Here is a 17,610-nt window from a genome sequence, read left to right on the forward strand (position 1 = left end):
ACATTAAAAAGAAAGATTAGCAAATTGTCGCAATACCATTTTCTTCTGATTTTTAAATATTTATTTAAGATATTCTTCTGTATTTGTCTCACATGCTTTAAAGAATTAAATAATAGTTCTTTACCAATATCAAAAAAATATATATTAAAAAAAAATGATTATCGCAATTTATAGGATACGTAAATAAATATTAAGCATTCTCATTTTCACGCGTCAACTAAATGATGAATTAGAGAAGTAAATTAATTTATTTCCATAGTTGAAGTAATAATTACGATTCTATTAGACACTATGTATGGCGATTAATAAATGTACGTAACTGAGCTATTGTAATTATTTTACAAAACTGTGTCACACAAATGTTTTTGAATATTTGTTTTATTATTACTGATTTTACAGATAAGTGAAATTGAATTGACCGTAAAAAATCAGAATCTCGATAAGGAATTGCACAAAGCTAACTATACATGCTATCTTACCGGACAAAAGAGAACTGTTACAGCAAGCGGGTTTTTGATTTATCATTCCAGAAGAAAGAAGAAGGAAGAAGGTTCAAAACGGTTTGCTGCAATCGAAGATTAGTCGAGATGTCGGAAACGGAGGAAGATAGAGCAAGAAAGAGATAAGAAGGGAGAAATACAGAAGAAAGTAGAACAGTAACGAGCGTGAGAGCCGGTTAGTCTATGCGATCGTTGGTTAATCGAACGAGTCTCATTCAGAAAGCATTTTAATTGCGCGTTTCGCTTATCTAAAATATGTTGGCTTATCGTCGACGTATCGTTTGATTTTTCAACTGACAATTCATCGCTTTTGATAACCACCAAAGTAACAGAATTCCATCATCTTCATAGGTTGCATCTGATCGAGGATCTACGGATTGCTACGCTTTTATCCGTCGCGTCGGTCACGTAAAATTAAACTTACGTTTGTTCTTAGGAGACTTGTACGATATCTTGGAGAATGGGAGATTAGAACACGTGACAGATCGATGGCTTCAAAATAAATATCTTATTGAAGTGGCATTGTATCAAAGATTTGAAAATCTCTAGATACGTGTGAATACCATCTGCCGAAAAATAAATGAATGAGTATTACGATAAACAATTTTTTTTATTTGAATATTCTTTAAGAATCGATATTTAGATAAGATTCTTTCATAGAGTAAATATCGGAATTATAAACAATTCACTTATTTGGAAAAGTGTAACATTATGCATCGAGAATATGGTAATCTAAGAAAATTACGATATTACAACAAAATATCTGTTTTCATTTCTTTTCGGATAAAATCAGAATTATTAATAATTTTTAAATAATAACGAAATTTCACAACTAATGTATTTTGGATCTAACTGGAAGATATAAACGCTTCATAAAATTTCCTATAATTTAACTTCAACCCCAACTTCCAATTAGTTAAATTAAAAGTATTTTGAGTTTGATTAAAGTAAGACGAAATTCCAATAATGAAACATTTAACAGATTTCGATCACTAACACCATACTCATAGAATGTTCAAGAAGTACGAACAATGCATCAGCTATGAAACGCAGCGCAATCTTTATAAGAGCTCACATCGAACACCACATAAAGTCTCGTTTTATATAACTTCACTTTCTCAATGCGTGTCGTAGAACGGGAAATATTAGTTCCACGTTACACGTCTATTTGCATGGTTTGTAGACTGTATCACTAGTTCCTAACACTTCACCCCCTGCCAGCTAAAGTACCGTTATCCAAGCATACACAGCTCGACCAAGTTCCCTCTGGCGTTAAACGCGTTCCTCGTGCAAACGTCTAAAGATGTTCGCTTTCGAACGGGCAAAAAAAATGGTTCCATTCATCGTCGCGTAACCATGAAGATAACAAGATAAAGGAGATAGAATTTAACGAAATACGCGGTAGAGCATATTTCAAGATACATGCTGTACGTGCTTGCTAAAACACTTACATTTGGTTCCGCGTTAGACGATGTAGATTGACGAGATCGTAAAGAGAGCGCGTAATCCGAAGCGGACGTCATCCCAGTATTCGTATACGAAAACCTTTGTCAGCCCGGAGTCAGGATCATTCACCACCGGTCGTCGCGTGCGCACTCGCGACCACTACCACCAACAGCAACACAACTATCGCACCACGGCTACCACCGACTATACAGAATAGGGTGATCGACAATGGATATCGAAACAAACAACTAAAACGCGCACGTGTAAATCACGAGCCACAGGAACGAACATTCAAGTATCCGAATATCGTGGCGGACATGCCGAGATCGTTCTTTTACCCGATCGCTTTCGAACCATTTTTAACCCAATCGCACGCTAAACAATTCAGATGGAAGAAAAATCGAGTCCTCGAACGATCCAGCGGGATCGCTTCGAGGTAAAATCAAAACGTCTTCACTCGAATTTCAATCGCCGTTATTTTTTTCTTTCTTTTATTTCAACTTGTTCAAAATTAAGGAAATCGGATCACTCACGTGCTTAAAGTGAGACGCATCCAGGCGCGTTGCGTCAGCAGCGTCGACGCATCGCGTCGGGCTGGCCTTCTGGAGCTACTTTCAAAATCCTTGCATTCAGCGACTTCTTATTATGTGATTTTCTTCTCTTGACGATACTTTTCACGGTTACTTCTCCCGTCGACTTCACTGATCGAATCTCTCTTACACTATCGCGCGAACACCGCAACAATGTTACTCTCTCGCCTCGTTCGATGATCGGCCAATGTACCAGGTATATCCGTCATTAAGTCGAACCAGATCGCGAACTAACAGATTCACACATTACACTTTTGAACAGGCGAACTGAATAAAAAGCGGGTAAAACTTGAATAATTCGCGGAGGAAGCCGAGTGAAAACCGTTCGTGCACCTTCGATTACTTCGCGCACTGCTACATGTAAACACTGCGCCGTGGCGGCGTTCGATTCCCTCGCAGCCACCACCGATCGAGCGAACGAACATGTAACAAACCAAACTCCTCAATCGCATCGGACACTTCAGTAAGATCGTGTTCACGATCGTTCAACCCCTGAAACCTTTGATCCTTAAACTGGCACTTTCTCACCGTGTTTGTTACAAGATCGAATTGAAAACGGCGAAAACGGTAAGAACCCCAGCGCGGCGCAGGTAGCAGGAAACCACTGGGCGCACTTGGATTTGCGCCAACATCGTCGTGACTGAGCAGTCGGTGTGTTGCTGGGGATCGTTGGCGCTCACCCAAAGTGGCGTGTTACGATGCGACGAGGGTGAACGGTAAAAAGCTCCGAGGAAAGAGAGAGAGAGAGAGAGAGAGGGAACTCCTTTCGGAGTGAGGTGTCCTCGGGTATATGGTCAACCTGCGTCTCTCCTCAAACTTCTTCCTGCTTTTCTCGTGTATGCGATAAAAAACAAAAGAACGAAAAGAAGAGGCGGCAAAGACAGGTCGATGGTCGGTTGCGTTCTTTAGCTGGAATTTTGTTGGCAATACGTTCGATGTTAGATCGTTGACGATCAACACGTAGGAGCACGACGGCGCGTTGTCACTGCACGAGCACAACTACGACGTAGCGGCGACGGTGGCAGCGCAACAACACGACCGTAGAACGCGTAGCACGACGATATACAACTTGTGAGAGTCCCGGAGGCTCGGAGGCGCGCGAGTCAGCCCCACTAGTGTTCGCTCTTCGCTTACCTGGCCGCTGCCCTGCTGCCGTTGCTTGCCTAGTCCGTACCCCCACCCCTCTCGTGCTACCCCTCCACTCGTTGCGTACACGAGGCTGCCCCTCCATCGCTCTTACTTTACCCCCCTCTCTCTCTCTCTCGCTGTGTTACTACCCCCTCCCAACAATCTTTCTCTCTCTCTTTTTCTTTCTTTTTAATTCTCTTTCCCTTCTTTTCACCTCCTACCCCTTTTTCGCTCCCTCTTAGTCTTCACATCTTTCCTGACTGCCCATAGACCCTATTGGTTACGGGTATCCTTGCAACCCTATCGACATTGTTCTATTCTGCAAGGTAAGAAGGTAAATTCGTTAAAAAAGCTGTTGGCGTTGCTTTAGGATCAAAGTCGGTTTGAACCCTCCGGAAGTTGACTGAACAAAAAGAAGTAAGGAGTAGCACTTTTCTCGAGGTTTGGGGGATCGATCGTTGTTGAATGATTTCGATTTAAGTCCACGCAGGAGGCGTGTCGTTCGCAGTTCCTTTATTTACCTTGTATTCTCATCGGAAACAATAATCGATATCCTTTTATCGATAAATGTACATTTGCTTCAATACATCGAGTAAAAACAACACATCGCACATATCCATTGTTCGTGTAATAGTCTTTCTTCGTAATTAAGTTCGTAATATTGTTTTCCTTTTATTTGCTTTGCTCAATTGCAAAAATTTCGGCATGATTAATCAATTTCACAGCTTTATCGACACATTTATTTCGTGTCGTTTTTTTCTTATTCGATTCCAATTTCGATGTAAATATTTACGTATTGTACTGCATACTGCGTGACAATTTACACGACAATTTACGTGACAATTTAAAAATTCCAACATTCAACTCGTTTATTCGGATCAAACATACAAATCAATCGACAGATCAATGTATCGTACGTGAGAATTCACATCAGTGGCATAAACAACGTAACAACATTAACGTGCATACTATCGATTGGATTCTTTCATATTCCGTCGTTACTTATTATTTTTATTTCGCAGCGAAGATGACGGCCACACGATATAAATTACGGCACGCACCTATACACCGTCTTCTTCTTTGTGTTGAATCAACCATACCGAGGATGACGCGCGGCTCTTACGCAATGTCCAGCCAGTTCGAAGTTTGTTTTCTCGAGAGAGTCAACGGCACAGTTCTTTTAATATACTTCGATAAATGTTAAAGTTACAGTATTCTCACGATGAACGTCCCACTGGTTCGAAGAGCGTCGAAGAAGAACAAAGGTGATCACGAAGGAAAGAAAGTCGGATTGGTTGGAGAGCTGGCTCATCTCGCCCGGCTGAGGATGAGGTACTGGCTTGCAAACCGTACCGACTCACGTCTCGTCGAACGCATGCTCAACAACGAGATAATTAATTATCAATTGACCAGTGATTATCAGCAACACGCGTGTGATCGCCAGAATGTCAGACAGAAAGTTGGTGAATTACGCTCGTTTCGTGGAGTCGTTCGCTGCGTTGCTAGTGATGGAGCATTACATTGTGCGAGCGAACATTTCGCGTATGCCAGATACATAAGTACTGAGTACATCTCATATCTATAAAACCAATCTAAAATTTTTATTTCTTAGGTAAACTTACGAAGCTATTCGAATATTTGTAGACACACGCTGCAAATATATTATGTGCGTTATATGAAACATTTTGAAATTTCATTAGCGTTATGATAGCAGAATATCATGATCGTATTAGCGAGGCTTGACAAAAATCGAAGATAGCTTCAATATTCAGTAGGAGTATTTTTAATAGTTATTGTATGCTTTAAATGGTTATTCATTGTATGTATCAATGTTCTTTCGTTCTTCTTTTTTCGTTTTTAGCGAACGTGATCTATCCTGTTTGTAGAAGAAAAGGGAAAATTCTTTCTAAATACGATGTCAAACATGGTGAACTTCGTTCTTTTGTTATCGAGTTAACATCTAAAAATGTATAACACGAGATATAAAGATTGAAAGCTTTTGAGTGGTTTCATATATTTACAGTCATGAGACACAGTGTATTATGCGAAGTCTAGATTCATCGCATTCCGATGCAAAGACTCTTTCCATTTTCCTAGTTTTCATATGTGTGCGTTGGCAGTTATACTTTGCTTATGCGTAAGAAATGCGATAGTCTGTGATCCAGATAGTAGTGAGACACGATCTAACATTAGAATTCAGCTTTGTATGTTTAAGCAAATTTAATAAATCTACGTCTTCTGTTGTAAATATCGCTTTGATGACACTATTCGTATTTTAAGTTACATTCCACAGAGTAGATGAGTTAATTCGTCATTTGGAAAAGAATTAAATTGCTAATAATTTCTAATAGTATCCCCAACTTTTTAAGAGGTGGAAGATAATTGTGATCCGAGAAGGACAATATTTGTCTGGAGGGTCGTTAATTAATTTCTGTCGATACCCCGAACTGTTTGAAAAGAGATTGTCACTCGAAATTCATGGAAGACAGCCGAGCCAAGGTTTCTTCGGGTCTTATTAGAGTTCCGACTCGTTGTCGCCAAATCGTATTCTGAATGGTCTAATTTTCCGTTCACGGAAAAAGGACTGTTGTGTGAGAGAGTTTGGCACCTCGCAGGGCCGTACCATATTGACACAGTTCTACCGACATTTGCCCGTTTCTGTCTATGTAAATCTTGCGTGAAATCTCGATCTCTTCTCCTAGCGACGAAAAAAAGCGGTTATGTAAACCTAAACAGTTTATCGATAGTACTAAGTAAAAAGCTAAATGGAATGTTTGTTATTTTCAAATAACTTTGGCAAACGTTGGCAAGTATATAATAGTACGTTCCTGAAGATCGGTACGTTTGATCCTGGGGAGACACGATTCTTTATCTTGACTATCTGGCCCACTGTTGTTATGCTACACGTTACACCATTTTCGAGTTGCCCCGGAAGGAACGGAACAAGCAGTTAGCTTACTGCTGAAGATGAGAAGTCGGCTCCAAGAAAAAAATGGTCAGAAGCCGACGCTTACCAGGGAATAAGGAAAAATTTGGGTGCACATTTAATTACCGAAGGTGACAAATGCCGGTGCCAAGTGCAGGTCAAATTTACGAAAGTACCTGACTAAAATACCTGAGTCCTGCGACGGTTTAAGTCATCGTACAACAGGACGTCTGTCTCGCTTATCAGGTGGAACCAAGACGCCTACCGAGTCGTGAAACTCCGATTCCATTTACGTTCTACAAAGAAATACCCTTCTCACTATAAGAAGTCTCCATCGAACGACCAAACTGCAAGATTTCACACTAGCACAAATTTATTTTTCGGTTTCTTTTTTTGTCGACAAATCTTTCTTTCTACAACAGAAGTACGACTTCCATTCTCTTTTTTTTTTTTTTTTTTTTTTTTTTTTTTTGTTGAATCTGACGCCTTTACCGCAACTATTATATTTCAATCACTACATTTTAATAAAATATATTTAAAATATACGATTACGTTTATCGATTAATATAAATGAACCTTTATTCTGAAATTTTCGTTAGGATAATATAAAAGTAGTTGATAAAGTATAGAATTTTTCAATTGTTTTCATGTATTCATTTGTATCAATTGTTATCATTTACTCATGTAGCCGAAGATAAAACGATTGAAAATTAACATCGTATCAATAAAATCATAGTTTTATAAACAGAAATGTTAAACTTTAAAATTACCAATAACTATAGTATTGAATTAAAATGATTTATGTATACTGAAAAAAAATGTTCTGAATGTCAAACAATAAAAATAAATGAGATTGCACGCACGTTTCTCAGCTAAAAAAAGAAAAATCACGAGTGCAAATGTATATCAATTATAATTCGCCAAGATTCTTATTGACACGTGTCATTACATAAGTTATGTGCATAAGCTACGTCCTTCAACATTGAGTATTCGAATCACGAAGGAGAGTAATGATCACTTTTTATTCTTTGATAAACGTTTACGGTAAAATTTGAAATATCACGAGCCGATATTGATTAAATCTATCTTCTTTCTACGATTTATTGCTGTTTATCAAGGAAACCGAATTTCTCGAGAAAACACTGCCTATAACATTAATGTTTCATACACAGCACATGTATTTTCCTATACATTTGCTAATAAGTAAACACTAATTTAAATTGAAAAAAGGCTAACAATAAAATGTATTATTCATACTAATTGTACGCTGAATATGTAACTAATTGTTAACGTGTTTTTCTTGTATTCTTAATTTTCCACTTAATATATTTGTTTTCCTATCAATATCATTAAATGGCTAAATATTCAGTCTTGAAGGTTAAAATACTTTTCTAATGTAAAAAGCCACAGTCGAATAAGAGACTTAATCAGATAAGTTGGTTTATCTTTGTGAGATTTGGGAGATTAAAAACTATTCACTATGGAATTTCTAAGAATTATATAATTAATTACGATTAATATAAGAATATTCTATTCCATAATATAATTTAATATTGAATTCTTTTATTCATAAATCAATTTTAATACTAACTTTTTGGAATTTACTGAAGGACTACCAACTTAATCTAATACAGAGTTGCTATCATTTGGAACGTCCTGATTACATTGATTGTTTTAATCACGAAAATTTCAATTACTATGATAATGTGATTTAAAAAATCCGTATACTTCAGATATGTTAGTCTGCTAGGTACAATTCAACTAATTTCGTTATTTACGAAATTCTTTTCTTTTCCAAATGAAGAGTATTCATGATATTACGTATATTGTTCGGCAACTTTATTCTCGAATAATAAAATATTTTGTATTTTAATCTAATTAAATTATACCATATATACGATATGTAACATTAGTCATAACGAAAATAAGTAGGTATATACAATCATGTTTCTATCTCAATAAATGTTAATTTCTTAACAGCACTTGTATATAGGGTGTACCCAAAATCGTGATACAAGCTGAAAGGGGAGGATTTCCTAGGAAAAAGTAAATGGAAAATGTAGAGTGACAATTTGTGAAACAAGTTTTCGGTTGCGAGGATATCTACGATAAAACTTCTTCAAGTACACATGCATTTAAGAGATAACGAGAATCGGTTAAATAGGTTTCTGCGCATTTAGGCACTCTGTTCGGTGATACGAGCCGAATGGAGCTGATTCTCCGTGCAAAGTAAGTGGAAAACGTAGACTGACAATTGTCAATAAAAGACTTCATTTCCGAGAACATCAACTTTGAAGTTCCATCTAGTCGACTTTCGTTACTTTTCAAGTGCACGGGTATTAAATTTCCGGCTTCCTTTGTACAGAAAATCATCTCCATTCGGTTTGTATCACTAAATAGAGTACCTGAGTGCGCAGAAACTCCTTCAACCGACTCTCGTTATCTCTTAAGTGCACGCGTACTTGACGAAACTTCATCATTGATTTTCTTGATAATAAAGCGTCGTTTCAAAAATTCTCACTCTACATTTCCGATTTACTTTTGCATAACAAATCACCTCCGGTCGACGTAGCATTTTCAATGTACCCTGTATTTTTAGTAAATGCAGAAAGAAAAGATATGACTGTGAGACTCGTCGTTCTAACGAGTTTGATCCAGTGTTTAATCACAAGACACATAAATTATCAGACATTAATATGCCTTACCATTTAATATAAAACTAATATTGTTGTATATTTCTGGATCTTAAAAGTTTCAAGTTTACATTTTTAACTTGATAATTTATACATTTCAAGTGTTGTACATATTATAGTTTCAATGATAACGATTAAAACCAGATGACAGCAATGATAGAAATGAATACAAATATACGCAGAAAATTGATTGAAGAAAAAGATCATAAGATGACCCAAGTGACCGTAAAGAATACAGTACATTGTATATCACAAGTACATAAGTCACAAGGAGTTTCTTTCAGCTCGTGTAGCTTACAGGCCGGTACCGAGCCCTGTGGCGTAGCAGCATAGGCTGAGTAAACCGCATTTAATCAGTTTGCGGTCGCGGCCCGCTCTCTTATATCCTTTTAATACGTTTTCTCCTTTCTTCTCTTTCTTTACTCTCGCACGACACCACGTAATTCAACTCCCGCGCATATGTAAGCCAGCTACGCAATATCTACGCGCTGTACGTTCCTTCCTTTCTCCGGATAAATGACCAGAATACCCTAAACACGAATCTTTTACAATAGTTCTGATTACTTTTTGATCTTACCAGAAAAAAAAAATAAACGGTCTACATATGATTATTTTTCTAGCTAATTCTTATTAGCATTTTAATACTCATGAGCATTATGACACTTATTAACACTTATTTACACTTCGTGAAATTTATTGTTTTTTTACTTCGAGAAGGTACGTGCATTAAATAACTTATACATATTTCTGCAAACTACAATATCTGTTTTAATATATTAGAAAACAATCAACTATATATGCAATAATAAAATATCCCGCGTATTATCGTGCATGGATATTAATACCAGTCACTGTATATGTATAACGCCAGGTTTCAAATCAAATATTGTATATATATAATTAATTACACACGTTTAGATAATATAAGATGCAATTTCCCCTAACAGTTAGGTGAATAGCTTTAGTACAAGATAATGGTCGGAATTCAAGATGGAATTACTTTATAATAGCTATCATTTAAGATTCAATCTTAAAGACATCGCATTTTTAAATTCTAGCCTTTGCCTACGATAAGAGAGACATCCGCTTGATATATAGATCTTTGTGACTTGTATTAATTAATTCGATATATGTAATACGATCACTCAATTAACTTATCACGAGACTCGATAAGTTTCAAATGAAACGGGAAGTGGTGGCGTATCCAATATTTTTAATCGACTATATAAATTAGCGTGATAACGATCTGCGTTATTGGTTGAAAACAGTATTGAACTTTGTATTCGTTTGTATTCGTTTAAATTCGTTTTCGTAGAATTCGGGAGTAAGAAGGTCCTGCGGCAATTTTTAAGAGGTTTTACGCCTGTTTCGGAGGCCGACCGGCAATTTGGTGGAATTAAATAATAGTCCGTCCCATTAACGTAACGATGCGGCTGAGGATGTCCCGCAGGATCCACGAGAGGATTTTGAAAGTGGATGGAGGCATACCAGGTACGTTCACGTTTTATTTCATCGTAACGTGCCACGAGGTATACGTATACCTTCATCTCAGAAGTCAGGACCCTCCAAGGATTCATCCTCGATCCTGTGTGGTCCTCTACGGCTCCTCGAATTATTACCAACGATTTCGGACATTCCTGCGTCAATCTTAAAATTTGTCAAGAATTTCGAACCCGCGATCACACGTTCCTGGTGATGTATTCCGAACGAATCGGCTGGGTAATCTATGAATTCACTGGTAGAACCGATTCTGCGTCAAAACGTGATATATGTATGTATATATGTATGTGGTCTTGATATCACGTGGGAAAGATATGATATTACGTGTTATTTATATTTTTTTAAACGTTGTGTATATACTTAATTCGAAAGTTAAATAAGAAAACAGTTTTGATATGCATTGAATTGATGAGCAGTGCATTGAATTTTAAAATTTCTCTTCTATAAAAAAATACAATCGACGCATTTTCACTTATAATCTTCGTTTATAAACTTTACAATTGCAATTTTGTCATTCGAGAATATTATCCTCTCTCTGCAGTTTATATTCCAATTTATCCGAACGTAAGTAAGATGAGAAATTTCTGTGTACTAGAAATTACTTCGAAATACGTTCACGGTCGTTAAATTAACTGTACAAGTGGCAACAAATCCTTCAAAGTCGACTTAGCATCCATCCAAGAAACATCGGATCCAATAAAAGTTAACGATTAGTTTCGTGCCAGCGATGAGAAAATGAAGACGTAGATGTAGGCATAAAAGGACAGTGAAGCTGATAATCAACGCCCGGCTCGATCCTTGGTAATACCTTTTAGGATGCTGCGCGTGAAACTCGAGCTCCTATAAGCGCAAGAATGTGCATCGAATGTTGCAAGTTGTCACGTTATGGTGCCTCTCACGGTAAATTTACAGATGGATTGGTAGTGATTTTTCTGGGACCTGAAAGAGACGTATTTGCCAGTGACGATATCTTTAGGTGATACACACAACGGACGGAATGCCGCGAGACCCACCGCAGCTTTGTGACACCACAACTTTCTGCTGCAATAACATTCGCGCCTTTACAACAACAGCTTGTCCTCTGAGACGAGAGATCCACTCTGCAACAATAATACTGCATGTGTGGCCTTCCCAGTGGTGCTCAAATTTTTCGCATCGTTCATCATCGACTACGCAAATCCAATTGTACGCAAATTGCGTACCTACGATTATTCCTATACACTTCGATCAATTATTTTCGTCAATTCAAATTTAGAATTTTTGACCACGCTAGTGTTAAACATTTTATTTTTAAATAGATGAACATCGTGTGCCATCAAGATATGAATTTATCATCTTAATTCAAATTAGCCTAAATATAGGAAGCTTCATTCTAAATTCAAAATTAAGAAATGGTGAGAGACAAATTTCGAAATTCCTCTTCTTTTCAAAAACATGATATTTTACAACAAAATCTACATTTATTTATTTCTAGTCTTTCTAGTCTTCTTCGTGCATCGAGATATTCTATAAATTTAAATATATGGGAATATATAAATTTATATATAGCATTTATTAATAATATTACCATTAATTTTAGAAGACTTATTTACCAATTATAGATATATACATAAAGATACTCGTCTGTTTTAATTTCGTATCGATCGAAGATTTTAGATGATAATATAATTAACACGAAAATTCACTTATCTAATCGTAAAAACGTATCGAATTATGTGTAATAATATTTTGGATCAAATTCGAACTTTTCACCGAGCGTAAAATTGAATGAAGAAGTACCTCTATAAGATTTTAAAGAAGCCATAACCGATAGGAATGCAAGATGAAACGCGAGTCGGGAAGTGAAACGATGCAGGAACGTCGTCAAGGAAACGTTCTAAACTACGAAGGTAATATTTGCAAACAGGTAATAGACGCCTTAGGACGGCGCCTCGATAAGTGGCGGACTGTTCTCTTGTTGTTCAAACCGACGCGTATGTGTGAATGAATTTTCTGTTCGCAGAAAGCGCGGAGAGTTTCACAAGATTTCCATTCAAGGAGCCCTCTTTCGTTGCTCTTGCCAGCTTCTTCGCCGTCAATCACTGAATCGTGGATTGAAAAGTACACGGAAATAACACGGAACAATTTAAAGTCTGCCAAGGATCAGATACATGTGTAGTATCTCGTGGTGTAAGTATATACGTAAGAAAAATTAAAATACGCAAACGATAAGAAATTATTTTGTTGCAAGCAATTTGTTACTTATTACGATATTTTTACGATAGTTTAAATAATACATAAAATGTATAAAATGTGTAAAATATAAAATGATTCGTTTATACCTCGATTTTGAATGAAGAGTAAAAGTACTCCAAAATAATATTAGTGTGATATATCGCTCATGAATTATAACGTTTAGACTATAATATATATGAACACTTTATTTTAATATTTTTCCAGTTGACCGCTATTAGTTTAAAAAATTCGTAATTACTTAGATTATAACTAATATGTAAATAATATTTTTCACAGTTCACATCTACTTCCACATAATTTATCGCTCCATTTAGTATCAACTAATTCAAATAATTTGTAACGTGTGTTTAAATTCACGTTAATGGTTTAGGCATTAAATCCATTTCATCGCTTTCCTTCCTTGAAGCAACGAGAGTACATAATAAGTGATATCAGAGTCACATTGAAGCGCGCTTTAAATCGCAATGTCGCTAAATGCATACGTACTTACACACGTGTGATTTTACTCACATGCATGACTATGTGCGAGAGCGGCAATCGTACATATAATAGAAACACCGCCGCTGATTGGAAAATAAATTCGAGACATCGGCGTGCCTTCGATAAGATTGCAGGTCCGCTGTCGTTACTCTCTCGTTATCGCGACTTATTTATTGTCTGCAGATACACCTATACCGGTACCAAACCGCGATAGGATGAGCGCGTGCTCCGTTTCCAACGAAGATACCGCTAACAGTAATTCCCATAACCATTCTGTGATCATACTTTCTTCTTTTGATTTCCACTTTCCTGTTTCTTTGTATCGTGGCTTACTCTGTTCTGTTCATGGTGAAGTCGTATCGGCGCTCTGTGAATTCGATTCTTAGAAGTGGAATCCGTTCGAGAAATCTGACTATGCCAGTATGCACTCCTCGAGTTTTTGTATTTTAATCTCATCGTTGTTTCAACGAACCAAAGAACTTTCAGTTTCCAGTTCTTTTGGAACAAGGCAGAGAGAAAATTCTACCACACTATGTGCATTGGAAGTCAACAATGAATTTCTCGACAAGAATCTAGCCACTACAAAACTCAGTCGAAAACAATAGATTAGAGATGTAGCCACGAAGGTGTTGGCTGACTAGCCGACTAATCAATTAATCGACTCTCAAGAAGTCGACTAGTCATTTTGGTCATTTTCAAGCACTTGTACACAACGCGTTAAATTTACGATTATTTAATATTACGAAAGCAACAAAGATTGCTTAATATTGTTTGTAATGTTTATTTTATTAGGTCATGTTTCTTACTTTTACAGAGATATTTGTTATGGTAAAATTGAGAAACAGTGACCAAAGCTGCTAGTTAATTGGCACTTATTTAGTGTATTTCAATAAATACTAGTTATTATTTCTAACTTTTTATACAATAATTGTATTATATACAAATATGTACCCATAAGTAAGTATACCGTATATCAAAAAGTATTGAAATTATACCAACGACGGCAAAGATAGAACATTGTAATTTTATTTGTGTGCCCTATCAAGTTATCAGTAACACAGCTGATCAATCGGCTTTTTCTTACCGACTACTCGCCGACTAGTCGTCGGCTACAATAGGAGCCGGATAGTCAACTTAACTGACCAATCGTCGACTACAAAAGTAGCCGGATAGTCGGCTTAATCAACTAGTCAGCCGCTACAGTCGGCACATCCACACGATAGATAATATTAAACAGATTTAAAATTGACCACACTATATCTACACATGTATTCCTAAATTCAAAACCTGATCCACCAACGTATAATATTTGCTATTGTCCAATTATTATTTTAAAAAAAGAACCTTTTTATAAAGAACGCAGTAGGGTTTAGTATTTCAATATATGCTATAGCATGAAAGCGATGACCGATTATTGACAATTTACACGTATATTTGTGAACGCGTGAGTTATACGTGCGAATGAAAATTGCAGACTGATAATAAAAGTAAAACAATCGCGTGCCGAGAATTTATTCGAGCGGATGAACAGATAATAAATTTTTACTTAATGCGTAAACACATAGCGAAGTTCAATAAGTATGAACATTGTCGCAAAGGAAAGGAAACAATAAACGATCATGGCAGCAACATGAGATTAAACAAATAAGAATGATGAATAACAACGAATGTCTCTAAAGAACGAAGTACCAAGTGAACAATGTTCACTTATCGAAGATAGTGCAATAATACTAATTCGTTTGCGGGAAATACGTACTCATTTTACCAAGAACGAACGTGTTTAACAATGAGTTAGGGAATTTCTCATTGTTATCTGCCAAAGAAGGCTCCAAGCTTATTGCGCGAAGAGTGTAATTTATTCGTTACGGTAGTCCACTTAATTCTCATGTGCCGTAAATAGTAGATTTTTAAGAAAATGTAATTTTAACGATGTTTCTGACAATCACCTAATCTGGAGTATATACTATAATATTCACTGCACACGTACTTATTCACTGCTATTGTCAAATACAACTTTGTTTTGTAAAATTATAGTATTTTTTATACCACTTACATTTAAATTTTCTTTTGTCCGCTACCATATGTACATTATCTTACAAATCTATGGATCCAGTTGTCGTCCACCGTCATCGACGCTTCAGAAACAAAAGATGTCGATTCACGTCCTCCATCCGTAACGTGTTAATTTTCAAATAAAAAAAAGAAGAGTAGAGAAATAGGAGAACACAAAGTAAGGAGAAGCGTTGACGAAGAGCAGAGGTGGTTGAACCACGTGGTCCGGTGAACGAAGGTTACAAAGTCCACGTGTCGACGTGCTGTAACCCACGTGTCAATGGGACAGGGACGCGCGAATACGTGCGCGGCTAATCGAAAGACTTAACGCGGCCCTTTACGCAAGCGCCAAGTACTAACCCGTCTGACGCAAGTAATACTGGCGCAAAGCCGTCTTATCAAGATGTCTCGCATAAGCTGTAGCTAAGAATCATTTAATTGGGGATCAGCCTGATCTTACTGTCCATAAAACCGAACGGTCCAGAACGATACGTAAGTGGAAGAAGCTGTCGGTCGACTTCCGACTTCCGCACGGACGGACGCTCACTTCGCATTTCTCTAATGGAACGGGCACATGGCGAATCGCGAAGAGAATGAACAAACGTGAAAATCTGATGGTTAGTATCTTGTAAGGCTTAAGAAAACAAAAGTTGTATAGATTTTAAGTATAGCATAAATACAATTGTATAAGATGGAAAATTGGAATTATAGTGTGTTAACATTAAGATCATGATTAAGTTTGTTCGTAAAGATGATGATACGAATTATACATGTATGGTACGTTTTATGGAAATTTATAACTCTATTAATATAATCGAAGAATCTATCTATCTATAATCTATAATCGAATCTATAATTAAATATAAAAATAATATAATCTGTAATCGAATTACTTCACACCCTACGTATAAAAATACATCACATAAAATATTACCAATATCAAGATAATTATCTGTAAATATCGCTTGAAGATATTTTAGCTGTCTTCCATAGATTTCCTGTTCATGGCGCCAACGTATCAGGAAAATGCGACATTTTTTAAAGAAAGTTGCAAGGAATTCTCAGAAGAATCACCAATGGAAATGAAGGCCAGATTAGAAAGTGATCTACAAGATTAACTTGATTATCAATAATTATCTCTAGCCGATTGTCGAATTCTGATAAAAGTTTCGCAACTGTTTTCCTTTTCGTAGAAGAAAAAAGGGTTCTATTCCTGCTTCTGTAGAATAATAATATCCCAAGGTCTGGCGTTCCACAGTGGCGCCGTAGTATTTAGCGCTGACAATAAGATATCCGTGTGATATCCCCGTATCGACAACGTCGCAGTAGTTTCGCTTATTGTTAATCAACTGTAAGTACTTTCTTAAGAAAATTCGAGAAAAATGTTATGTTTGTAGTCGTTAAACGTGATTATGAACGCGATATAGATCATGAATGAACTGCAATCGTTGGGTTGTATGATTCATTTATAGCACATATCGGAACTATCTTTAACAGTATATTTTATGATAAATTGCACTTTATGTTTTATTTTTGTTCTTTGATAAAATTAAACTTTTTTTCCTACTCTTAAATTAGCTCCCATAACATCTTTCCTCCATTATATTTTCGGTCGAAGTTATACGGGTAATTTATTTTAATAATTTATTTCACATACACAAAGTAATTTTGTGCCTGTGCGTTTTACACGATTATATAATTTATTTATTAAATTTAATAACTTGCATAATTTAATTTTGTTTTATAATTATTTTATTCCGCTATTTACAGATAAATGTACTTATCGAGAGATTGAATTATTTTTATCGTATCATACTTCGGCAATTCAAGTGATTACTCCAAACGCTATCCTACAGTTTCGTACTGCTGATAGATTAACGCAATGCTCGGATAATATCGGCCATGGTTAAGATTAACAGCCTTATCACCGATGTTATTCCGAATTAATCCACGATACAGAATTATGTGGATGTTTTTTTCCACAATACATATTATCTTTATGCAGAAATATTGCGAATATCGTTACTATTCTTATCTAAAAAAGTTTCTTAGTATATTAA

The 17,610-nt window shown here is 36.3% G+C and overlaps 1 protein-coding gene across 4 annotated transcripts in view; it reads right to left on the reverse strand.

Moving 5' to 3' along the window:
* Window positions 1-17,610, reverse strand: part of LOC100644953 — a 126,407-nt gene that overhangs the window by 64,870 nt on the left and 43,927 nt on the right. Inside the window, exon 1 of one of the 4 annotated variants that reach the window (XM_012311233.3) lies at window positions 2,480-3,683. The exons of 2 other annotated variants lie outside the window; for them this stretch is intronic. In XM_012311233.3, the coding sequence (XP_012166623.1) occupies window positions 2,480-2,499 (20 nt within the window). In that variant the 5' untranslated portion in view covers window positions 2,500-3,683. Of the gene's footprint in view, window positions 1-1,951; window positions 3,684-17,610 lie in introns of those variants that run through there. One more of the 4 variants, XM_012311244.3, reaches the window with a different exon arrangement.

This window comes from Bombus terrestris, chromosome 1 (assembly GCF_910591885.1).
Source record: "Bombus terrestris chromosome 1, iyBomTerr1.2, whole genome shotgun sequence".
Classification (NCBI taxonomy): Eukaryota; Metazoa; Arthropoda; class Insecta; order Hymenoptera; family Apidae; genus Bombus; species Bombus terrestris.